Source organism: Prionailurus viverrinus, chromosome B4 (genome assembly GCF_022837055.1).
Source record: "Prionailurus viverrinus isolate Anna chromosome B4, UM_Priviv_1.0, whole genome shotgun sequence".
In the NCBI taxonomy this organism is placed as follows: Eukaryota; Metazoa; Chordata; class Mammalia; order Carnivora; family Felidae; genus Prionailurus; species Prionailurus viverrinus.
In genome coordinates this window covers 52475110-52502347 of record NC_062567.1, presented here as the reverse complement: position 1 = coordinate 52502347, position 27238 = coordinate 52475110, and the positions used below count along the sequence as shown (strand labels likewise).

General features: G+C 35.8%; 1 protein-coding gene across 2 annotated transcripts in view; it reads left to right on the top strand.

Moving 5' to 3' along the window:
- Positions 1–27238, top strand: part of ABCC9 (ATP binding cassette subfamily C member 9) — a 143917-nt gene that overhangs the window by 114164 nt on the left and 2515 nt on the right. Inside the window, exons 33-41 of one of the 2 annotated variants that reach the window (XR_007154077.1) lie at positions 2619–2720; positions 3301–3421; positions 4732–4862; positions 5585–5663; positions 7550–7658; positions 9549–9652; positions 12226–12359; positions 14341–14403; positions 19406–20966. Coding sequence is in view for 1 of the 2 variants with exons in the window: in XM_047867417.1 (XP_047723373.1) it covers positions 2619–2720; positions 3301–3421; positions 4732–4862; positions 5585–5663; positions 7550–7658; positions 9549–9652; positions 12226–12359; positions 14341–14403; positions 19406–19543 (981 nt within the window). In the remaining variant the exon portion in view is untranslated. Of the gene's footprint in view, positions 1–2618; positions 2721–3300; positions 3422–4731; positions 4863–5584; positions 5664–7549; positions 7659–9548; positions 9653–12225; positions 12360–14340; positions 14404–19405; positions 20989–27238 lie in introns of those variants that run through there. The other variant, XM_047867417.1, reaches the window with a different exon arrangement.

Sequence of the window (27238 nt, the reverse complement as noted above, 5' to 3'; positions counted from 1 at the left end):
CCTCAAAAAGTTAAAAATAGAACCACCCTATGATCCAGCAATTATACTACTAGATATTTACCTAAAAGATACAAAAATACTGATTCGAAGGGACAAATGCATCCAGATGTTTTTAGCAGCATTATCAACAAGAGCCAAACTATGGAAAAAGCCCAAATTTCCATCAACTGATGAATGGATAAAGAAGTTGTAGTAGACATATATAATGGAATATTACTCAGCCATAAAAAAGAATGAAATCTTGCCATTTGCAACAACATGGATGAAGCTAGAGTGTATCATGCTAACTGAATTAAGTGAATCAGAGAAAGACACATACCATATATGATTTCACACATATGTGGATTTTCAGAAATGAATATGGTGGGGGTGGGGGAAAGAGAGAGGCAAACCATAAAACGGACTGTAAACGATAAAGAACAAACAGGGTGGCTGGAAAGAAGGTGGGGGGGCAGATGGGTTAAATGGGTGATGGGCATTAAGGAGGACACTTGCAATGAGCACTGGGTGTTGTATGTAAGTGATGAATGACTAAATTCTATTCCCGAAACTAATATTATACTATATGTTAACTAAATGGAATTTAAGTAAAGACTTGAAAATAAATGAATGAATGTATGAATAAATCAATAGACAGATGAATTAATGAGGCTCTTCTTCCCAATAAGGCCATCTGGGAGAAAGTAGAGAATAGAAATTAATAAAAATGTGCCTTGTTTCAAAGCCTTAATGTGTACATTACCCACAGAAATTTCTCAGAAGCTGAATGGTGTATTTATTTATATCAAACTGAGAAGGAGGACCTTGCTCAAAGTATCCCCTGATACTAACTTGCTTTCTGGTACTTATCACAGAAACTTTTTATAAGTCCTTTTTAAAAAGATAATATAGAAATTACAAATTTACAGCATAACTTCAAAAGTACTAACTTTAGACAGAGGGCTGGAAGGAAAAATTCATATTGCTGTAAATATTTTAGAAGTATTTGGGGAGCATGTTGGCATTTGTAAGATGTAAGAGTGGCCCAGACTGGTTAGATTATGCATCCATGTAGTTGTTGCTTCAAATAAAGGGAAAATGAAGAAGAACTGTCTAATTGGGATGTGACAAGTTGTTAACACATGGTCCCATTGGAAGAAGCAATCCAAGGAGCATTTACTACCTCTTTGGAATTTACTGCCTCAAGAGAGTAACTCTGCATGATTTCTTTCTTTATTCTTTATAAAGATCATGGGAATCATTATGGAATTAAATTTTAGTGCCTCTTTTAACCTTTGATGTTTTATGATGCACATAAACTTTTAAGCTTGGTTCAAACGTTTGAAAATCATCCAGAGGAAAAAAGACATCCTGATACATGGAGGTGGTGAAATCTAATGGGCATTTAATCTTTTTTAGTCCTTTCAAAGTCTTTGAATTAGGTATCATTTCTATTTTCCAAAGAAACTGAGTTTCAAAGGGGTTTAAATTATTTGTCTGGTAATTGGCAAAGTCAGGGTCTGAGCCCAGATCTCTGATTTCAAGGCTGGGATTACTGATTGCTCCTCAAGAACTAGGTCTTTGGAGCTGTTTTAAAAAGAGTTTGGAAAGCTCACATGGGAGATGATTTGAGTAACTTCACTTGTTACTCCAGTATGTTAAGCAGTCCATTACTGTCATTAAAGTCTTTTTTTTTTTACTGTCATTAATGTCTTAGCATCTAGTAATTTGGTTTTTTTTTTTTTGAGGGATCAGAGACATATCTAGACTTGAAAGGTCACAAGTGAGATGAGACTTAAAATAACTGTAGAAGTGCTCATGCCTGAAATGCTACCTGCTTCTGGAACATGTGACTCATCAGCATGAAAAGTTTGAAAGATTTCTTTTACAAATGATAAGACATAACAATGACTAAGACTGCTGGGAAATGGGAAGGAACAAGGTGTTTGAAAATGGATGGTTGTGCCCTGTTTCTTATTTGAGATAAAGACTGGCCTCAGTGAACTTTTAAAAATTTCACAAAAGACTTTACCATTGAGTCATAGCTCATCCAGATGCTCTAAGACAGGCCCACACTTCCCATTTAAGAACAAATATAAACCCTTATCCTTATTTACATGGAATCTGGAGACTTAATGTCCCAAACTCTAAGCCTAGATATTTGACAAACAGTTTAGACAAGAATCTAAAGTTAACCAGATGCAAATTTCTGCCAAGCCCTTACTATATAGCACAAGGGAGCTAGATCACAACTCTGACATAAGCACACATGAAATTGAAGGTAGTAAATCGAGTTTCGAAATAATTACTTGTCCGGCAACACAATGCTATAGCAAGGGTGGGGGAGGAGAAAAAGAAACCCTACGTCTGATCCTGGTGGTGCCACCAACTGCAGCTTAATTTCTGGCAAGTTATTTAACTTGTATGAATCCATTTCTGCACAGATGCAATGAGAGTGCTGAATTACTCCCATTCCAGCCCTAATATTGTGAGTTTTCATTCATCCGCATCTTAGGTAACCTTCCCCTGAAATTTATGTGTACTGTCTTAGTACCCACCTCTCTAAATTGATTGGTACCTTTTGTATGAGAACTCGACGAAAATCTTTTAGCATTTTTTTTTTACTTGCTCCTTTTTAGGATTATTTGGGAGCTTGCATTGTCCTCACTGCTTCCATTGCATCCATCAGCGGGTCTTCCAATTCTGGATTGGTGGGCTTGGGTCTTCTGTATGCACTTACGGTAAGTATGGATGAAAATGTCTCTTTTCATGTGGTGTTGGAGGTGCTTTCTATAGTCATCGTCAGTTCTTATTCATGGATTTAGAGGAGCAGTTTGAAATTCATAATGAAATGACATCTTGCAAATAATGGTAGGATGGGGCACAAGCTCAGCATTTTAGGACAGTGTGGATTCAGTTCTTATACTGTGAGTCAGTTTTTAGAAACTGCTCAAACTTTATGGTGAGAGCACTCCCGAGGTGTGAAATCCCTGTCCTAAGTCATTGACAACCCATTCTGAGAAACTAAAATGAATATGAATATAAATGAGAGAAGTACAAACAGGTAATACAACTTGTGCAGGGAAGCAGGGGACAGTTTACACAACACTGACATTTGAGGACACTTGAAGAAGAGTGGACACTTTCTTTGCCTGCTTTATCCCATGATACCCTCCCTGGTCTCTGATATCTTGCAGCACTTATAAGTCATAGCACATGATGTACACTAACTGTCTAAGTCATCCTATCCTAAAATATCCAGTGATTACAAAGATTGCTACTTTATTTTAAACGTGTTAACTTTTTTGTCACCTGACACAGATAACCAATTATTTGAATTGGGTTGTGAGGAACTTGGCTGACCTGGAGGTCCAAATGGGGGCAGTGAAGAAAGTGAACAGTTTCTTAACTATGGAGTCTGAGAACTATGAAGGCACCATGGGTATTGTTCCGAATATTATTTTGTTTCACTTAAGTGTTTATTTTATATAAATGATAGTTGTGTGTCAGACACTGTCTTTTTTGCTTTTGTTTTCCACTTTAATATCCAGAGAATCCCTTCTCATCTTGACTTTGCTTTATAAGGTATACCTGAAATAATATGACTACTTAGGCCTGAAAAGTTTTGGATACAACCAGAATCCAAATAGATATTATTTAGTAATATTTAAAGAGAATTATAAAAAGTATTTGGACTTTATTACATTAGTTACCAGCCTAAACTATGAACTATTGTGTTTTCTTTCTCAAGATCAATTTAACTTAGATGTCAAGAAACTTGGATCTTAAAACTACTCACTGAGATTCTCAGCTTTGCTAGAATAAAATTGGCAGGAAATTCAATACTGAAGACGGAATGATCTTTCTTAATTTCATGCTTAAAATGCATTCTTCTGCCTAAATACTTCAATAGCTATCCAGATCTTCAAGGACAGAACCCAGATAAGTTAAGCTAAGATCACTAGACTCCTCATTAGTCGATCCTTACCCACCTACCCTAGTCTAATCTCTCATCATCTATCTACACACCTTTTACTCTGGCCATACCAACATACTATGGTTTCTTTCTATGGTTTTCTTTTTATCTTTTTTTCTCTTTATATATATTTGAAACAAATTTCACCACCCCTTATCCTTGTAAGACTCATCTCAGCCACCATCTCCTCTGGAAACCCTCCCGGAACTCTCAGGTTACCACCACATGTGCTCCCAGAGCACCTTGGGTTGGCCTCCATCACTGACTCTCCTTGCAGTATTGCAGACACCAACTTACTTGTATGCTTCCCCCAGGACACAGTGAGCACCATGAGGTGTGTCTTTCATCTCCATATTTCCAACACATTGCACAATACCTCTCACATTTTAAGTACTCAGATGTTTCATGACTGACTGACTGAACAAAGGAATGAATAACTATCTTAAAGAGAATCAAGTTATGGAATGCAGAAAGACATGAGATAGTTCAAGCTCCAAAACAAACACAAAATAACTATTTTGAAAGTTCTTAATCAATAGGCCTTTACTCTGAATGTAATTTTAATTTTAAAAAGGCATAGCATTTGGTTCAGTATTACTTTAAATTTACCAAAAAAGTATATGTTTGTATGTATAAATGTATATCAGTATGCGTATGTTTCTTTCTGTCACTCTCTCCTTCCTTTTCTCTCTCTCTCTCTGTCCCTTTCTCCCTCCCTCCATTCCACTCTCTCTTCCTCTCTCTCTGACTTCCCCTACTCCACCCTCACCCTCCAGACCCTTCTCAAGTTCCAGAACATTGGCCACAGGAAGGGGAGATCAAGATTCATGATCTGTGTGTCAGATACGAAAATAATCTGAAACCTGTTCTTAAACACGTCAAGGCTTACATCAAACCTGGGCAAAAGGTATGGAATTCATTGCCATTTGTTTCATACAAAACCTTTGATGGAGCCATTTTATCACTACCTAAGCTCTTCAGACATCCAGCCAAGTACATTCTCACTGGGCTCATGTAACACTCCTGGTACTTTACAGATCAAATTATCTACATAAAAGAGAGGGGAGATAGGATCAGGATAAAATACATGTTCTCTAAGTTATATTGCCATTCATTAGTCTCCCACGAAGATCAGGGAAATCAACAATACATGTGTTTTTCCAAATTTTTGGCTTCTGGCTCAAAGCCATATTGGACATCCCCTTGAGAAATTTTGCATTTGTACTAGCTCTAGTCCCAAAATGGTTTGTTTTAGTTACTTTAAAAAGAGAAAATGTGCAGAAAAAAATTGAATCAGTCTTGTTTGTTATAATATCATCACTTCTAAGATAAAGTTGAATACTTACTTATTAGACCAACAATACACTAAACACAAAAATTAAGCCATAAAGGAAAAACAACACAACCACATACACATCAAAAGAGCTAGAATGAAGTCATTGAAGATTGGTGAGGATTCTGTGTTTTCATCTTAATGATAATACATAAAGGACCCCTAAGAAAAGAATAATGATTTATTATAACTATTTAAATAGAAATGCAGTTTCACCATGGTATCTTGTCTAAATTAAAACTACTTTTGCCCATTTTCTGTGTCCTCTTCTCTTTGGGTGACATTTGCTTTTTTAGGTGGGCATATGTGGCCGAACTGGCAGTGGGAAATCGTCATTATCTCTGGCTTTCTTCAGAATGGTTGATATATTTGATGGTAAGTTACTAACTCAGTTTTTTTTTCATGACTATGTGGTGATTTTCCTTAAAAAAATGCAACATCAACTTACCTAATCCTGCAGAAATAACAAACGAATATTTATAAGGACTTTGTGTCCTGCAACCCATGGCTTGAGGTAGGTGTCCCAGATAAACACTCTAGAAGTAAAGAATGAACATAGAATTGCTAATAAAATTATTAGCCTTGAACTCAACTTTAGAGACTGTTGTTGAAGAATTCTAATAAACTGGTAAAACGAAAACAGTGCCATCCATTTTGAACAGCAGTAGATTCAGGTGGCATTTTAAGAGAAAGGAATAGGGGAAACTAAAAATATATCCATTCCCATCAAAGGAAAAAAATGCAAGGAGATAAGTAATCTACATTATTAATTTTGCTGCATGACTCTTACTATCATCTTAGTAACATGGTTTAATGATGTTGAACATTTTGTGAGGCAGCAAAGCTGCAAACTGCCAAGCACATGTTGAAAACATACAAAAATATTTATGCATCCACAAAATTACTAATAATATGATACGTGGAAATAATTTAATCTTTGCTTTAGAAAAAATATGTCACATTATTTAGTCTATCAAGTGGCCTATAAATAGCCCAGCACATAAGCAATCTTGAATAAAAGGGGATCCAGCAATGTGCTTGATCATGAGCTCAAGGAAGTGCTTCCTATTATTATCTGAAATGATTATGCTGACAATTATAGTACTTCACATTTTTATTATACTTGACAGTTTATATTACTTAATGTAATCTACACAACAGCTTTGTGAGATAAAGAGGTCAGTTTATGAACAGCACAGATGAACAGGAATTGAAGTCTCTTCAGGGTTTAGACTCAGAAGCAGAGTAGGCATCAGCCACTGGGTTAGCAGCCTGCCCTTCCATGGCAAGTAATAATACACAGGTACTTTGAGGACTTTCAGTGGCTTTGCATTGTAAGTCAATGACATAATCCAAAGACAATTGATTGACACTTTTCATTCAAAAAACAAAAACAAAAAACCTGTGGCTGTAACTGTACATATTAGATTAGCCTTTTCCTTCCTCACGAATCCAGAAACATGATTTTAGGCTCCATGTGAACTATCAATGACTGATTCTCTTATTTAGCATTAAGCTATTAAGATTTTAATAGATAATGTGGTACTCCCGAAAGAAAGTTTAAGTTGATCACTTTGCTTCTTCTTGAATCTAAATCTAGCTGGAAAAGGGACTCCCACCTGCCATTTTTCACCTGGCCACTCATTTCATAGGGCAATACTGTCTTTACACAGTGATATGATAAAATAGCTTATCAATCTGAGGAAAAAACATCAAGATTGCACAAGTCTCTGATAAGTCTAAACACAGTATGGAGAAATTCATTAAAATTTGATTTGTATGTCATAGAATTTCCTTTCTTATTTGCAAAGCAATGTTCTGTTCAATCAATACAAGAGTAAATAATTTAGATAAAAATCACTGTCTTCAAGGAGTTATTATTGTGGTTAGGAGGAAAAGACAATTAAAACAGATAGGTAAATGTATATAGAATATCTTGTGAAGGAAAATAAACAGGGAAGGAGGGTAAAGGAATATCGGAAGAAAGAAGACCCATTAAGGAGAAAAAGTACTTTTGGTTTGTATGAACCACAGAAATTGAATAGAAACTGAGAATCTCTTTAAGGGAAAATACATAAGATAAAATATCACCAAAATGTATATTTTTCTTAGAGATGCATAATGATGTTTTTAATACTTAAATGGAAAGCTTTATCTTCTGAGTTTCAACCCTGAACCCGGCAAGTACTTTCAATTTGTAAACAATATTGTTTTTCTTTTGATTTTCCTACGTGCTTATAATTTTTGTTTCTCTTTAACAGGAAAGATTGTCATTGATGGGATAGACATTTCAAAACTACCACTGCACACACTACGTTCTAGACTTTCAATCATTTTGCAGGATCCAATACTATTCAGTGGTTCTATTAGGTAGGTGATGTATTCAACAGAAACCTGTATGCCTCAGGATTTACCTTTTGGCTCATGGGAGGGTTTTACTCAGAACTGTTTTTCAGGTAGGTGTGAATGATGTTATCAGGATGATAAGATCAGAGAGGTACCTGGCTGGCTCAGTGGATAGAGCAAGCCACTTGATCTCAGGGCTGTGAATTCAAGCCCCACATTGGGTGTGGCCCTACTTAAAATACAATTTTGTTTTTAATTAAAAATAAAAAAAGCAATAAAACAAACAAAATAAGGATGATAAGATCAAATATTCTGACCAACAGTTTGGATTGGGAAACCCTAGAGTTGCTGAATTAACCTATAGAAGCCAGTCCCTTATATATTTCTAGGAGCTCTGCTCTTTAAGTTTGACTCCACAAAAGCTACTTTTTCTTCTGTACTTGGAGCAGCGATTGTTGACAGGCATTTCTAAGGTGTTCTACCTTTACAGATATCCTGCCTATTGCTTATGCGTCTGGCCTGGGCTCAGCAGATATTAAGTTCAGTGAATCCCTTGGCTCCCCATCCCTCACAATTACTCTTTCAGCCAAAATTGCTTTTAAGAAGCCGCTACAATCTTCTCGATACCTGGTTTATGGTTTCCCACAGTAAAAAAAAGAAAATGAAAGAAAGAAAGAATGGCAGTATCTAGGTATCTACTATCTGCTAAGTGCTTTGAATATATTGTCTCATTAAATCTTCAAAGCATTGCTCTAGTATACATATTATTATCCTTATTTTACATACGAAAATTTTAAACCTCAGAGAAGCTCTAATTTGTCCATGTTTATACACTTAGTAAGTGGTAGAACTCCAATTCCAAATAATGTTCGTCTGACTCCAAAGCCCACCATGGCATTATCTGCCGGGTCATGTCTCTCATTCCATACATCCTTTGTTCTCTCTGGCTCCCCTCCTCTACCTTAATTACAAAGAAGTATTTGCCACTTCTTTTTGTCTTGAAGAGAAAATGTATGTAAGGTTGCTCAATATTCAGCTGTAAAATCATTTTAATTAAAAGTTGTGTAGGGGTACCTTGGTGGCTCAGTGGGTTAAGAGTCCAACTTTGTGCTTCAGATTCTGTGTCTCCCTCTCTCTCTGCCCCTCCCCCACTCACACTCTCTCAAAAAAAAGAATTTTAAGAAAATAAATAAAAGTTGTGGATGTATCAAGTTATTTAGTGATACCATAGTGGATTTCTATCTCTGAATATATTTATGATGAATACTACTATTGTGGTTGGTGCAGCACAGCTCATCTAAGATATCATTATATGTTCCCATATAATCATCAGTTCTGTGGGAACACCTTACTAGACATTATTCAAGTTACATTAAACATAATATGAAACTGGATAAATCCACATAATGAATTTTACCATGTCATGTCTCACATATAAATATACTAACTGTATCATCAAAAAACATTGTTCATAACATTGAGGTCATTCATTTATTCATCAAACATGAATTGAATGCCTGCTCTATCCTGAGCACTGTTCTAGGTACCAGGGATATAATAATAACCAAAACAAACAGGACTTAACATTTTTTTTTAGAAAAAGAGAAACCACACGTGTGTGAGTTCAGGGGGCCGGGGGTAGAATGAAAGAGAGAGAGAGAGAGAATCTTCTCTCTCCATGCAGGCTCCTCTATCCAAGCAGGCTCCATGCCCAGCACAGAGCCAACAAGGGACTCCATCTCACGACCCTGAGATCATGACCTAAGCTGATTTCAAGAGTTGGATGCTTAACCAACTGAGCCACCCAGGTACCCCAGGATTTACATTTTCAGGAAAGAATAGCAATAAGCAAGCATATGTAAAAATTCCTTTATTTTTATTTATTGACTAAATAACTTATTTCTTCCCCTACAGATTTAATTTAGATCCAGAGTGTAAATGCACAGATGACAGACTCTGGGAAGCTCTAGAAATTGCTCAGCTGAAGAATATGGTCAAATCCCTGCCAGGAGGTCTAGGTATATTTTCTAAAGAATACATTTATTTTAACATATGCAATTAATTCTATATATCTCTATCTATATTTTATGCTAGAATTACATAATTCATATTAAATCCCCTTATTTTTAAAATAATTTCCAAAAGGTCATTAGGACACTTAAAATCTAATGATTTGCATGGGATGCAAAAGGATGAACCTTATAACAAATTCCGTTCTATGTGAACACTCTAAAATATTCCTCTTAATACACTTAACTCTTCAGTCTTTTCACCTTTAGTGGTACAGGTCATTTTAATCAGAATATTTCCTTGTGATCATTCTACTCACATGATCTACATGACCTCTAACCCTCAGTAAATGAGTAAAAGGATTGAAGAGGCTACTAAGTTCAAAGTAGGAGGTACCATTTAGGAGCAGGCAGTTTCTCCACATTGGCAACCATTTTCTTTGTTCCCAGGAGGGACTGTTTCTTATATTTATGTAACGTAATTTTGTGAAGACATCATTTTCTATGACCTTGCTGCAGTATCAGTTTTAGCCACCTGTGTAAGGGATAAAACACATACTCAAACAATCACTGATATAAATTTAGCTCAAGAGTAAGGTAGACAACTTCTGGCAAATGATGACAGAATAAAACAACAACTTGAATAATGAAAGAAAGTGATTAACAAACCAAAACAACAAAGTGTACAATGCAGTGTTCAACTCATAAAAATGAATATTTATTGTTTTGGACTTAAAATCTGAACTCATTTATGGGGTGCCTGGGTGGCTCAGTCGGTTAAGCATCTGACTTCAGCTCAGGTCACGATCTCACAGTTCGTGGGTTCAAGGGCCGCGTCAGGCTCTGTGCTGACAGCTCAGAGCCTGGAGCCTATTTCAAATTCTGTTTCTCCCTCTGTCTCTGTCCCTCCCCTGTTCATGCTCTGTCTCTGTCTCAAGAATAAATAAACATTTAAAAAAATCTGAACTCATTTAAGAAAGTAATCAGAAAGATCAGAGCTGGTTGATTAAATTAAATAGTAATAAATTAAATATTAATTTAATTTAATTATTAAATATTAATAAATCAAACATTTATTAAATTAGATTTTAATAAATTATTTTAACTATTTTAATGAATAATAAATAAATTTTATTTTATTTTAATTTTAATAAAAATTGTTTTAATAAATTTTAATTTTAATAAATAACATGTAGTTCCCATATTGGTTGTGTTGTGTTGGCATCTAGAAAGAAAATCAGCCTCCAAAATAAAACCATGTTTATTATTAGTTTATTTGGTTAGGAGGACCTACTCAAAAACAATATGATTTTAATTAGGTTCCAAGGCGAAGGCATCCCACAAAGAGAAATTGAGATAGCATGTCTTTAAGGGTAGTTTTATTGACCTTGCCAGTGTTAGACCGTGGGAGCAATTCCAGAGGTCTGGAAGAACTTTCCTATCATAATTTTTGACGTCTCTCATGGTAAGCCCAATAAGTCTACTTGAGAAATTGATAATGCGTATATACCCTTCTCGTGGTACAGACACTCACACCGTTAGTAGTTGGAATACAGGCAATGAAAACTTTATAGTCCTCTTCACTCACATGAAAGATGCATGCACCTGTTTTGAATCATGGGCATGATGTTCAAGGGTTATGGTACAGTGTAAGCAACAGGGGATTGTATTTACACAATGTAATTGAGTGTTGTTTATGCTCATTGTCCCCATAAAGATTATATCAACTGCTTGATAAAGATCTGGTTCAGGCCAACTCTGATGAAGAATATTCATCACCTCCATCACCCTCCTTATTTATTATGTAAATTAAAATTTGGAGAATAAAGGCATAGCTCCCAAGCGTGAAAAATTATAAAAATTTGATGCAATGAGAATATGATCAATAGAAATTTACCTCCAGGACCCTAAGAAGAAGTGTTTGAAACCTAATAAAAGAGATGTTTTGGAAACAGAATTTATCTTAACTTCATAGTAGGACAGTTTATGACATATGGATGAAAGCAAACAAAAATGTTAATGAGGATGTAACATTCATCTATCCATACAATGTTTTATTCAGCCACTATGTCAGATGGACACACTGATGGACAAAAACAAACCCAGTCCTTAACCACATGGACCTTACAGTCCAGTGGGATGGTATAATGAAAAAAGAATGGATAATAGAGTCAAGAATGTTCTGTTTCTCATCAAACTCTACTACAAATTAGCTATGTGATTACGGGCAAGCCACTTCATTTCTCTGGGCCTCAAATAATTATAATAAATAATCCCCCTTGATAATTATGTTCAATAATTAAATGACCTCTAAGGTCTTCCAGTCTTCAAGATGCTGAATGTATTTTATATCCTAGTATAAGGAGGTAATTTACAATCTGTTGTCAAATATAGGATGGCCCAGGATCATCTTCATTTTCCCAAAGTAAAATTCCTCTTTGCCCTCCCACTATGAAATCTTCACAGCAGTACAATGAGGTCCAGCGTGCTCTTGTAGGACATAACTATTTTCCCCTACTTTGCTCAAGGAAAATGTTAGTAGCATTTCTTTAGTGAAATCCTTGCTTCTCTCTCTGATGTAGATGCAGTTGTCACTGAAGGTGGGGAGAACTTTAGCGTTGGACAGAGACAGCTGTTTTGCCTTGCCAGGGCCTTTGTCCGCAAAAGCAGCATTCTCATCATGGATGAAGCAACAGCTTCCATTGACATGGCCACAGTGAGTACATTATCTATGCTTTTTAAATTGAAGAGTTGGAGAGACACATGTAAAAATTACAACTTATTTTTCCCCAACTGGGTTCAGAATCCTCAGTACTGTTGTTTTGAGTATCTTCTCATTCATTTCTTTAATCAACGGATGATAACACATTGAAAATTATGATAAAGGAGACATGACACTTTTAAAGCAATTCCTACTACCAGTAAACATAAAATCAACTTGCCATCACTTTTTGATAAATTCTTTTTTTAAAAAAATTATTTTTGAGAAATAGAGAGCAGAGAAGGGGCAGAGAGAGAAGGGGACAGAGGATCTGAAGTGGCTCTCTGCTATCAACACCGACGTGGGGCTCAAACTCACAAACCATGAGATCATGACTTGAACTGAAGTCAGACACTTCACCACCTGAGCCACCCAGACACCCCAGTTTTTGATAAATTCTTAAAGCAGTAAAATTCCAATGCTCAGTTGACGACAGTACTGTACTGTACTCAAGTGTTCAAGTCTTATGCCATGGAAGTTGTAAAATGAAGTATGCAAATTTCTATTTAATAGAAATTGATAAACAAAATCAATCATTATTTTCTAAAGCAATTTGAAGAAGAAGGATTCACTAGAACTGACAGTGGTCTTCTCAGTGTGATCACAGGAACAAGCCAGAAACTTTAGCTTTTGAAATAAATTATTTAAAACTGTTAAATACACCCAAGAAGGATCTGTCTAGAAGAATGTGATGGAGTGGAGAAAATGTCACATTAAACCACAAACTGTATGAGCTAGCAATTAATGTTGTTCTTTTACAAGTTAACTTGATATTAGACGTTTGGCATCAGAAAGGACAAAAATAAAAAACATCCACAAACGTATGGTATTCTCTTGCTGCACACTTTAGGTTGGGTAAAAAATATCCAGACATATGAAACAGTTTCAAGATTATTAAGAGTCAATTATACATGGAGATGCTAATTTGACATCATTTCTTTCTAGTAATTCTAACCAATTACAGAAAGTTGTATCTCCTTCTCAAAGTTAACATAATTTGAAGCATATAAAATAGTTTCTAATTAAGCCAATTCACTAAATAAACATAACTACATCAAAATTAGTATTAATTACTAATTATTTATAATATTGGGGATTATCATAAGTATAATATAGCCTTAAAAGAGATGAGAGAGAAAGAGAGAATGAATTAATGGGCAATAGGCCACCTTAACTGGAAGGAAGTCTTCATATTAAGACTTAGGAGTCTTAGGAATCAGGTTGCCTGGGTGGCTCAGTCAGTTAAGTGTCTGACTCTTGATTTGGGCTCAGGTCATGATCTCATGATTTGTGGGATCGAGCCTCATGAGGCTCTGCACTGACAGCATGGAGCCTGCTTGGGATTCTTTCTCTGCCCTTTCCTGATCGCTCGCTCTCTCCCTCTCTCAAAATAAATAAATAAACTTAAGAAGACTTAGGAATCAAGTTTTCCCCTAGGAGAGAGAGAATCATTACCCAAAACATCTTTCAGGGTATAATGGTAACAGTTTGTGGTAAGGATAAAAATGGTTTTTGCCTAGATGGTTCTTCTTTTATGGGTCAAAATCTGAATTGGGGCATGTATTTTTACTTTTTCCCTTTTCTAACCCAAAGATTAACACCATTTTAGGGTTTTATTAGTTTTGAATACATACTGTTTGGTATAACTCAAGTGAGCATTTCCATGCCCATTTAATTTCATTTTCCCCTTCCAGTTCCCTGGGTAACAAGTCTATCAGTCATTCTGGGTTGATCACTGAGTTTTATTGGCCTTTTGAAGACACATACAGAACCCAGCATAAGCTTGCTGCTGGCACTGCCCCCGTCATACCTTCCTCAGAAGACAAGAGCCGGGAATTCTCAGAAGCCTGGGGGTCTTTGGTCTTAGGGAGGAATAGTATGGCAAGAAAAAGAAGTCCAGAGAAAATTCAGACTTAATTTATTTATTTTTTGACAGGAAAACATTTTGCAGAAAGTGGTAATGACGGCTTTTGCAGACCGCACTGTTGTTACAATAGCTGTAAGTATTGGAGACAGGGTTATTTATTCCTCTTTGGGTTTTGTTCCAAGATTCAATAATCTTAACTTTTGGGCAATTCAAGTATACGTACGTTGAATGATATATTTCTCTGCCAATGCTTCTGTATGTGTGAAACACACACACACATACACACAGCTATGCTCTAAAAGTCTTTATATTGTTTTTCCCCAAACTGTCTCCTCTGCCTACCTCCCCTAATGATGTGATATCCTAAATTTAAGGATTCCAGCAGGAATGCCTGTGTTTTTTCACCAGACACAGATGGTAATTCACATGGGGTAATTCTCTTTTTGATAATCTAATCATCTGATGAGCAGTTTCAGAAGCAAAATTCTTCAAAATGACTACCAATTCTGCTACTACTTACACTTAATTTCTATGTTTCTATTCATTTAACTGTTTAAACAAGAAAGAAAGCAATGAGATACAGCTGAGGCAGATACTTTCTCTGAGCACCAAATTGAAGGATTGCTCACATCTTTGTATTTGTCATAGCTTACTTAATGTAGGCCATGGTTTTCTTCTTCCTGTCTGCAGATGGATGGTTTCTTGCTCGCATTTAGGCTTAATGTTTAACAATAACTTTTTTAAATGAATCACCTGGACATTTTCCGTCTTGCTGACTCTTGTCTTTCCATTTCTCTTTTCTCTCCAGCACCGTGTCTCTTCTATTTTGGATGCAGGTCTTGTTTTAGTCTTCTCTGAGGGTATTTTAGTGGAGTGTGATAACGTTCCAAACTTGCTCGCCCACAAGAATGGCCTCTTTTCCACTTTGGTGATGACCAACAAGTAGACCGTCATCAGCTCCTCTGCCAACTAGCCCATTCTCTGGTAGTTATCTAGTGGCATCCCCTCAGTCAGGCAGGACTAATGCAGGGATTAAAGGGGATGGGGATATGGTGAAGGAAATGCCTTTGGGGTATTCTCATGCAAATCAGCTCAACCTGCTGCTTCAGTTATGTTCAATACTTAATGAAGCACATGCATAATTTTAAGTACGTATATATGCAGGAGGTAGTATTTACAAAAACCCGAGAATCAGATTTACCTCTGTCCTATGGACCAATTTCACTATTCTTTGAGGATATATTGTAAGTGTCCTTAAAAACACTGTACATGTTCCTTATGTGCCCTGAAGATTGCATTATTTAATTTACAGAATTATTTATGTTTAACCGTTGAGTACTGGTAGCTATGTATGAAGTGCTTGTATGCTTCCATTTTTGTGACTGATACATGGGGAAAGAGAACCTTTTGAAGTGCAGCTTTTCTTAAAGTGGTAGGAAATGACTCCCATCAGGGCCCACCTTTTATACACTGGGCCTAGGTAAAGAAAAGGCCACTTTTTTCTCACTTTCCCAATGAACTCTGTCCTGGAGGAGAGTTACCTGATTAAGTCATTCACACTGGAGTGTGAAGGATTTAATGGGTGAGAGAATTAGCTAACTTGAAAAACAGTTCTCTAATATTTTCAAGAATTTTCTCCCTGGAGAAGGTAGGGAGATATTTGGGGGGAGAAAGAACTTCCTGTTGCCCCTAAATGAGCAGGTAAAGGGGTGGGAGAAGCAGACCCTTGCCTACTCAAAAGACTAGTTTTCTGTCTTCTGCATGAAGCATGGTATTGCTGAGTAGCCCCATTTAGTTCACACCTAGATTACTTGAGCATAATTTGTATGTCTTTAAATTTGTTTTTAATCTTTATTTATTTTTGAGAGAGAGAGAGAGAGAGAGAGATAAAGTGTGAGCGGGGGTGGGGCAGAGGGAGAGGGAGACAGAATCCGAAGCAGGCTCCAGGCTCTGAGCTGTCAGCACAGAGCCCAACATGGGGCTGGAACTCACAAAGCACGATATCATGATCTGAGTCAAAGTCGGACACTCAACCTACTAGCCATCCAGGCACCCCATAGCAAAATTTCTATTTTTAACCAAAAAATTATGTTCTCTTTCTTATCTGCCTACATTCACTGAATACTTTTCATAGACTTCTGTATCTTTCACCCATTCTTCATTTCAAGACCACTAATGTAGTCACTAGGATACCTCCCCATTTGAACACAGAAAGCCATGGGTAGGATGAATTACTGTGGGACCAACTTCTCTTAACAGGCTCTTAACAGAAAGAGAAAACCACCAACTTGTGACAGAACCCTTGTAGAATGATTCTCAGCTATGTTAACAGTTACTATTCTTTCTTCCCTGCTAAAAGCTGTTCTGTTAATTTTGTTGACTGCAACTGAAAATAGTGAAAGAACTTCAAATGACAAATGTCTTTGGGTTCTGAAAGTAAGCCTTCATGCACGAAAATAGTGCATGGCATTTATTTATGAAAGTGATTTATTCTTCACTCTTAATTAATTTCTCTAGAGCATTTCAAAAATTGTATCAATGCTATTATAATTGACACCACAGTTTCTCAAGCAAAAAATATTTTTGATTAATTGAATAGACACCACATACATATTTCATTGGCCAAGATTTTTCCATGTTTTTATTTTTATTTTTTAAGTAAATGTTATTTTAGTAAAACAGGGCAATGTTTATAATATTCTATTTATGGATTTAAAGGCCAAATTCCTTTTTTAGCATCTATGATATGATGATTGAAGAATAATCTTTTTTGGAGGGAAAATACACAGCAGATATTAAACAATTCATTAACCTTAAGTTGTTTTTTTTTTTCCTAAATGCATGGGTATACAAGTGATTCTGATCTTCTCTCAAAAATAAATAAGCAGTATCCTACAAATTTTGGTAATTCCTAAATATATATCATTCAACATTTATTTATTATTGAGAGACAGAGAGAAACAGAGCATGAGCAGGGGAGGGGCAGAGAGCAGAGGTGACACAGAATCTGAAGCAGGCTCCAGGCTCCCAGCTGTCAGCACAGAGCCAGACACGTGGCTCAAACGCACAAACTGCGAGATCATGACCTGAGCTGAAGTCAGACGCTAACAGACTAAACCACCCAGGTGCCCCTATATCATTCATTACTAGTCAGTAAATGATAGGTTTATTATGGATATGTGAAATACTGGTATATGTTCTAAGCTGGCATCTTTATTATACTCTGTATATGTCTTTCTTTTCACCTTTAGCTGTCCACCTATGTCTCTTTGCTTTTCTGAGAGCATAAGCATTGAAACTACCCCATCTACATGGCCCAGGGAAGAAGATAGGCCTTTGTCCCGGGGATGGTTTTAGGTTGGATGCTGGGTTGTAAGGAGAAGGAATTTTGGAAAATTGTGTATCAGATAAACAGATGGTTTTTCTGGGTCCGTCACTCCCATCAGCATTCTGATGTTTTGACCTGCATAGTCCACATCCAGTATGGTAGCCCTCAACCATACGTGGCTATTGAACATTCAAAATGTGAGTGGTCCAAATTAAGAGATACTGTAAGTGTGAAACACACAGGATTTCAAGAACTTAATACTTATAGAAAAATGTAAAAGATATCATTAATAATTTTTAAATTGATTATACATTGAAATGTTTTAAATATATTGGCTAAAATATATCATTAGAATGGATTTCATGGGATGCCTTGCTGGCTCAATCTGTAGAGCATGCAACTCTTGATGTCAAGGTTATGAGTTCAAGCCCCACACTGGGTGTAGAGCTTACTTAAAAAAAATCAACTGGATTTAATGTAACTTCAAATAGATCTCACCTGTGTACTTATGGTTTAAAATGTGGCTTTTAAGAAATTTAAAATTACATGTGTCTCACATTTGTGGTTCACATTATATTTCTATTTCTCAGCACTTATCTTACCAAGAGAAGTGAAAAGCCCACAGCACAGACTTCTCCCTTGTAAATTTTAAAAATAAAAAAAAATAATAGTGTCTGACATTTAGTATTTGCTTGTATGTGTCAGACAAGGTGCTGATTTTTTTTTTTACATGGATAATCTCATTTGATCCTCACCACCATTCTGTGAGGCAGGTACTATATTATTACCATCATTTTACAGATGTGGAACTTGAGACATACAAAAATTTAGTTTGTTGATCAGGATCGCACAACCAAACATGATGAAACCAAAATACAAGTCCAGTCTAACCTCAAAGTCCATGCTCTTAACCATAACACTAATAATGGTAGGCGAACAATCCTCTAAGGTACCAGATACTCCCTACAAAACAGTTTGATAGCAGGGTGGAAATATCTCATGCTTTGAAGTTAATAAGTCTGGTTTTAATCCTGGTTCTGCTACTTATTATCTATGTGATCTCCTGATTTTGCTTTATCTCTGTGAGCCACAGTTGTCTTGCAAACAAAGCAGAAAGAGATAACACCCACATTTGAGGAATGTTTTGATGATTAACAAGTATGTGTGTGGAGCACTTAATGTATAGCATATGCTCAGTAAGTGATAGTTTTTATTATTATTAGTTACTAATCCCAAAGCTTCTCTCCAAAGGGTACTAGGTGGAAAGAGAGAACAAGTGTGTGGCAGTGATGTCTAAAGACTAAAGCATGGCGTGTCTAAAGTCCCGGATAATTCATTCTAATACTGCATGCCAGAATGGATTTCCTCATATTGTGTTCCCAGAATTGAACCACCTTCCAAGGTTCTTCAGATGTGTGTTAGCCCACAAATTAGTTGGCTCCACACAAGAGATCGTTTTAGTCTAGACTAAATGATAATCCAACTGGTCCATGATGGTTCTTCTTATCATTTAATTATTTGACAAACAAAATTAGCCTCCTTACACATCCATGACAGTACTGAAACTACTATATTAGCTACACTCAATTTAATACAACCCATCCCAAACCCAGTTACACTGGCCAGCATTTAAAAGTATGTAAATAATGATATGTTAAATAAGAAAAAGAGGCTGTTTTGTGCACCTCCTAGTGCCCCGAGATAAAGAATTGTCCCTGAATAATCGATGAAATATGCATATTCCATAGCTTTGCCTGTACCTAGAAATCTGTAACAAATACATGTTGTTTTTTTTTTCACTCACAGCATCGGGTTCACACTATTCTGACGGCAGACCTAGTTATTGTGATGAAGCGAGGAAATATTTTAGAATATGACACTCCAGAAAGCCTCTTGGCTAGAGAAGATGGAGTTTTTGCTTCTTTTGTCCGTGCAGACATGTGAAGGGATGTCTTGAAACAATACATGGATTTAAAATAATGCAGTCATAACCTACTTAATGGATCATCACCTTGACCTTCATAAAGTGGCTTCTTAAATTTTTACTCTTTCGTAAAGCTTATTTGTTGTGTTGTGGGACTTTGTACTTAGTAACAATGTCACTTTACCTATGACACTTTACTGTATTTCCTATATGGATACTTCCTTTTTGTTTTTCTTTCCTAGACTCTACTGCTTAAATAGGTTCATTACTGATGTTTTTCTAATGATTAAGCCACTTTACCTTTAAGAATAGCAGGTTGCATTAAAACATGTAAGCTACTTTAAGTGGTAAGTCAACAGCTATATTTTCTCATAATTTTAAGTCTGTTAAATAGCTCTCAGGTATAGAGGTTGTCATGAGTATTCAGTATTGTTGTACTCTTATTTGTAAGAATATCTTTTCCTTTTTGTTAGTGTCTCCAGTTTTTATTGGAAGAGGATTAAAAGGACAGGTTTTCTAATCAGTGAGAAAATAAAACACTCAAATTCATTATCTACTGAATGTGAATGTTCTGTGTTCATTAATATTAGTAATACTGATGCTTCCTTGACCAGTTTTTTTTCCCCTCATCTAAATTGTTTTCTGTTACCAAGAAGTCACCACATTTATAGTAGCTTTGTAAAGCCAAAGCCTTAACTGGAAAGATCATAAAAAGAGTTTGGATATTTGAAAACGTATACTCAAGCTTCTGTTTTTCCCTGTCTAGTAAGGAGAGAGTTCTTAAGGTATCAGGCATAATGTGTTTTTTCCAGACTAAAGTTCAAAGAATAAATAGATTCAATCCTTCAGTGGCAGGCCAGCTAATGCTCTCTGTGATTTAACTCATCATTAGATGTGTTTATGATTTTGAGCCCTAAAATTCCACATTATTCAAGATTCAAATTTATATTTGCCTATATAAGTATATATATAACAAGTGTCTATTTCAAGATGGAAGAGTATACCTCTTTTTATGCACAGTGGTGTCACACATGTATCCATTTTGCTCTAATTTTAACATACATGTAAAAAGGAATCAAAATGTTATTTTAATGTTACTATGTGTGTTAGGAGTGCATCAAAAATGTATGGAATATTAATGCTGTTTTGCTTAAATATAAATTAACAAATTTTAAAATACCAAATTTATCTGCACTTGTCATGCTAGCAGCCAAAGCATTCTACTATAATTCTGTGCCCACCTTGTATAAATACCATTGATTTTCATATGAAGATCCATATGCATTGTTAGATTTTGAAGAATTATGACTGATGGAAAAAGAGAATTTATGCTTCCTCCGTATAGTTCTTGTGTTCCATTTATTATATTATGTACTCACTCTTGGGAAATATGTAATACTTATTTATCCAAAATATATGACTGGGCCTTTACCTGAATATAGAGTCCTGATGTTTACCTAGTAAGTTCCACGAGGACGGACACAATGTCCTATGTTATTTTGCTTGAATTGTCACTCTTTGTTGCATATAAAGAACTTCATTGGGAGAAAAATCCTCTTACTGTTCCCCAAAAGCTAAACAAAATGGAATCAATAGCTAGTAAATCAATCTTGAAAATATTTTCTAAAATTTCTACCAATCTCCTCCAAGTATTTCTGGCATGGGAATGTTTTACAAGGCTGCATTTACATGACGCTTGTTATCAACTTATAGCTCATTCTCACAGAGAAATGGGGACTTACCCATAAGAGTGATTCCTCACAATATTTGTAAGTTATACTTCTGAACCAGCAATGTCAACAGATCCGCAGCTAATTACACTAAACCTAGAATCACGTTTATCATTCTAACACCCGAGTGGTCACTGGTTCCCTCATAACTTTTAGTCACTTAAGTTGAGTGTTTGTTTACAAAACTAAACTGACTGAATAAAGTCAGGGATGATTTTTTTTAACTGTTTAATCATTTATTATATCACATGTTTGATCTATTGAATATAGAAATGACTCATCTTGAAATAATTCTTTACTAAATAGGTGCATATCTATAAAAGATGAGACTTAACCAAATCAAATTTTACACTCACAAATTTTACATTTAATTAACCAAACTTAATTTTATAAATTTTAATTCCTTAATATTTGATAAAATCAATTAATGCATAAAAATTTATGTGAAAACTAACAAGGTAACTAATATCACTGAGAGATAAAAAAAAAATTTCTCTTAAAGGATTGTGCATCCTCTATTTTTATGCTACTACTCATCATCCATTTAAAAGTCAACTTAGCTCTAGATTAGATACCAGAAGACTGGTATTTGAGTTCAAGTAACTGATATTTGAGATCTGGGACCATGTCTGTTTTGTCTTTCTGCCCTTTGCATTTAATGGTGTCTAGCTTGCAGTAGGCCCTAATAAGTATAGATTATTGATCCACTGATTATCTTACCACTAGCCATGTGCCTAGTATTATGGATTATTCCCTTCACCTTCTGGGTTATGTTTATTCTACTGTGAAATTATACTGACTTGGTATTATATCATAAATTACTCTTTTTCTTTGCTTGATTAAATAGGGTTATTATTCGTTCACTTATAGTATTTTGGGTATCAACCAAGGTGATCAATAGATGTAAATTAACACCAATTGCTGAGATAATACCCTGCTTTGACAATTTTGTTTCACATTTGCCACAATCATGCACTTCATTAGTTTTATATATAGGTCCTATGTGGAAGTTTCCATTAAGTGAAACAGCTATATGGATAAATTTTATGACATCTCTAATGAAATGGCTAGATGTCTGGACTTTTCCCTAAGGTTTATTGATCAATTTTTATAGCTGTCTTCCAATGTATCTTTTATCACTTATTTCGTACTACATTCTTTGGAGTTCTGTGATTTATAGTACTATGATAAATCCCTATTGATTTATCTAAAGTTAAAGGCAATCTTCTAACCTTAGCATTTTAGCATAAGAAACAGTAGTCAAGAGGATGGATCCTGTAACTTAAGTTTGATTTCTTCTTTAGTAATTACACATCATTCACAATGGTTTTTCTCAAGCACTAGTAAGGATCACTTGGGTCAACTTTTCAGTGAAAGGGCTTCTATTCTGGCAAGTGTCTCCAGATGAGATTCATAACTAGGCAAGTTTGGGAATCACTGACCCACCTCACTCATCACTGTAGTTTCCTTTTGTTATGCATAATGTGAAGTCAGAGAATAGTGAAGGTGATTTTCACATGTTTCCTCTCTTTCCTGACATTACCTTACTCCAGATGTCTAAAACAAGCCTCTCAGTGTCATTGAGCGAACCCCTTAGTTCCATCATTGAAACATATAGTTAAATGAACTGAATGTTACCCAAGAAGATGGGTTCTGAATGTATTTTCTTTTGTTTTGTGGTTTAATCAGCAATATGGAATCTAAGGGGAAAATGTCTTCACAAAAATACAAAGCTTCCCCTGCCCACATCTGAGTTAGGTGTTGAATCATTTGTATGTTATTCTGATGAATTTTGAATCATATTTCCAAATGTTCACAGTCCATAAATGTGAGGGATTTGGGTAAGTTTCACTATCGATACCTCACACTGTGGAATGAAGGTGAGTTATCTGCGATGATTATTCACCTTTCCATCTTCACATTTTTTTATACAGGTGTTTGTCATCATCACTGATACATAAATGTTGATATATTCATTCTATATATCTACTACATAGGATTTAAATTATTTCTTTTTCTACAGGCAGTAGCAAATTTCCCCATGGTCACCAGTGCCCTTTTCCTAAATTGACAAAAAGTCAAAGGAGTCATACCTGGCTAAATAAGTTAGCTGACTCTAAGAAGAATGCTCTCTGTGAACTTCGTGCCACCAACCATCACAGATCATGTCCAATTATACACTACACACTAATGACAAAGAGCTTTATTTTCCGATCATTTTTTTTTATCACCTACCTAATCTGCCCATTGCATAAAATAAGTAATGTGTTTATATGCAGCAATAGTACAACGCTACTTAATGCCATTCCATTCCCATTTTTCTCTTAGAGCCACATTATGCACTATTTATACACATTATCAGTTATTGTTAAGTGAAAGACTATTGACCTTTAATATTATCAGAGTCAAGTGGATTTAGACCAGCTCTTCCATATCTAGGTATTTGCTCTTTGACCCATAGTAATTGGGGCTTTGTTCCAACACTAGTTTAAGGAGCAATTAAAAAAAATTAATCTTTCAGACACCCAAAATGTTTATCAAGTCTGAATGTAGACATAAATAGAATTCTCAACTGTTTAAATTCTTAAGGTGTACTGTTAACCCTCTTTCAAAGGTTATATCCTATCCTCCAACTCCTCAGTACGTGTGCATGCCACCCTCCACATGCACATATATGTTCACATTTTATCTTGCTGTCCTAAAGAAGAATAAAGTTGAGTTAACCTTTGCATCACATATTAATGCAAATGCATAGATAAGCATACAATGGCTAGCATAAAGAGAAATTCTTATAATCACAATAATCTATAAGTGTATCTTCTAGCCCTAAGGCCACCTTAGGAGGACATTTCACTTATGGATAGATCATAAAATGTGTTTCCAGTGATATGAAATTCAACTTTTTTTCTATAATTTAAAAAAATAACAATGGCAACATATTGTTGGGTTATGTTGAGTGGGCTTTTTTTAGTTCAACAAAGAGATGATAATGGTTGTCATAAGGGTAATGAACTGAGCAGGGCATCTATGAAAGAAAGGTGGCTATCTCCTTATTAAGGGATGCTATATGAAAACAAACTTTGGTTCTTCATCTTGAGTAATACTGTTATGAATATCTGCTATGTGTTCACCTTTGAGTAAAAAAAGTATGATTCAAGGAGATTATTTTTCAGGGTAACACAAAGCTTTACTGTATATTAAAATAGTATAAAATCTTTTTTTAAAATTTTTAATGTTTATTTTTGAGAAAGACAGACAAAGAGACAGAGACAGAGATTGAGCAGGGGAGGGCCAGAGAGAGAGGGAGACCCAGAATCTGAAGCAGGCCCCAGGCTCCTAGGTGTCAGCACAGAGCCCAGTGAAGGGCTGGAACCCACAAACTGTGAGATCATGACCTGAGCTGAAGTTAGATGCTTAACCAGGGTTCCCCTAAAAATAGTATAAAATCTTCTGAAATAACTATCTTTATTTTACTTATTTTACAGGTAAGGATCTGAGGTTAAATTTTAAGTGTATCACCCCCAAATCACTGATATATCTCCAGAGATGGCACTTCAAGCACCTGGGGATGGGAGTGGGAGACAGGGATGTGTTGAAAACACACTTCTGCATTGGAATCTAAGGAAAGCAGAATTGTCAGATCTCAGAAGTGATGACTAGGCCAGGTCTAATGGCCTGTCTAAAGACAGTCCACTCCCTTAATTTCATCTCTCTGTCTCAAGCTTCTCAGCTTCCTTCTACCCTTCTGTGCATTCTATCCTTCTGTCCATGTCTTTCTCACTTTGCATGTAGCCTTTACCAACCACTCCTATCTTATATGAAGGCTTCTAGCACCGGGGCCCACAACTATCTCCACTTCTCAGATTGTCAGTTTCAAAGTATCAAGCAAGGAATATCCTTTGTCCAGCTCATCTTTCTATCTTACACATGACCATCCCACTTTGTACTACTTCACTTTGGGTCAGGGATTGACCTCTGACCTAAAAAGCTTGTGGCCAGGCAGTATATGCCAATTGGAAGTAATATGCTGAGAAAATTTAACACAGTCTGGAGAGTGACATGAAAGCAAGAATACAAACCAAAATAACAACCAGTAGTTTCAGAAAAAGAGTGATGATACCAAGCTGGCTACTGATTATTTTCCTTTGGAATAAAAGAAAAAACTGAAGGGAGGGAGACCCATTCTTCTATCACATGAGCAGCAGAGTGAGCTGGTTGACTAAACCCTTTGGACATTCTTTACATGGTCCCACACCCTACCTTTGCTCCAGAGAGAGAGGGAAAGTCCAAAAAAGAATGTAATTTTCTTTTAACCAAGAAAACAAAACAAAATCTCCTGCCATAAGTAATCACCTCCAAACATTGACTTTTTAAGCCCAAGTTTTATTTCCCTGTGGGAATGACTGCATAGCTCACAGCCTGTGAGACGCTTTCTCACAACCACCCATTCAAAACAAGCAGTAACACCCACCTAGAATTGCACTCTCTCATCCATTTTAGGATCCTCAACACATAGGACAATTACTAGCATACTTCAGATAGAGGCACCAAGTCCTCCCAGTGACCTGTCACTCTCAGACACTTACAAATGCCAAGCACTTGGCCCAGGCACTGAATTTGCTGTGTCATTGGCAAACTGGAAAAGAGAGGTAGCAAAAGACTATGACTTGGGACAAGATTTCACCTGAAAATAGGAGCTCCTTTTCTTTGTTCCCACTTCACTGGACTTCTAGCATATATTAAATTCAGTAAAATATTATATTGGAAACACAAGGCATCTAGGCTTTTGGCCAGAAACGTAGGGAAAAAATTAGCAAGCCTAATATTTCATGAGAAATTCTTGGCTTAAAGAATATTTTAATAAAGCTTAGCTATGTGTGCCAATAAAGCAGAGAGATGACATAATGACTTATGATTTAAACATCATATCTCTGTAATGTCTAGTACCATCTTGTATCAAACAACACGAGAGAAGCAAAATCCCTGGGGGAAAGAAGAAAAGAGCAATGTAAAATCAATTAGGGTATCAGTAGAATGCGTATCACATAAACCATTTCATTAAAAATTTGATGAAAGGATAATTACAATGAACAGGTTGAGCAGATATGACGTGAGCCTTTTAGTATCATCTCATTTAATCTTGACAACAATTCTACAAGGTAAACATTATCACTATTTTATAATTGAGGTTCAGATTGGCTAATTTGCCCAAGGTTTAGTGGAACAGAGATTCAGGCAATCTGACCTCAAGGCCCACATTCCTGGCCATGCACTATACTAGACTGAGGATTCATTTAGCGAACCTATGAACTTCTCTTGGAAATAAATGATTTATATGATCTATGATATATAATAAAGAATAATATGTTAGCCTATGGAGAATATATTGAAAAGAATTGGATCGGGAATTAGAAAACCTGAGTTCTAGTCTTGGGTCTATCACATATTGGATGTGGCCTTGGATTAATCATTTTAAGCCTGAGTTTCCAAGTATTCATTCACAAACAAAACAAAACAAAACAAAACAAAAACAAAAACAAAAAAAACACAAAAAGGCATGATAACTGCTCTGTCGGCTTCATCAAGTTTTTGTGAATCTCTGATTAAATGGTGGTAAAAGGATTTTATGATTTGAAAAGCACATTCTGATATGATATTAGTCTTGAGAATCCACTACATATACCATATCTTAATAGTATGATTTGGGATTATTTTTTAAGTCACAAAATAAGCTTTTTCCCTCTTAAAAAATTGATATGCTTCCAACTTTACAATGGTGAGATGATATAGTCAAGCTGAGATATTATATAAAAATGGCTCTAGAATATTGATAGCCATGGGGTTCTGGAAAGAGCAAATGCAAAATCAGTCTGTTGGGGTATAACCTAGATCTCCTGGAAATGAAAAACAAACAATAAAATTAATTCACACTCAAAATTAAAACCACATGAGAAAATGAACCACCATGAGTAGAAGCAAGAGACA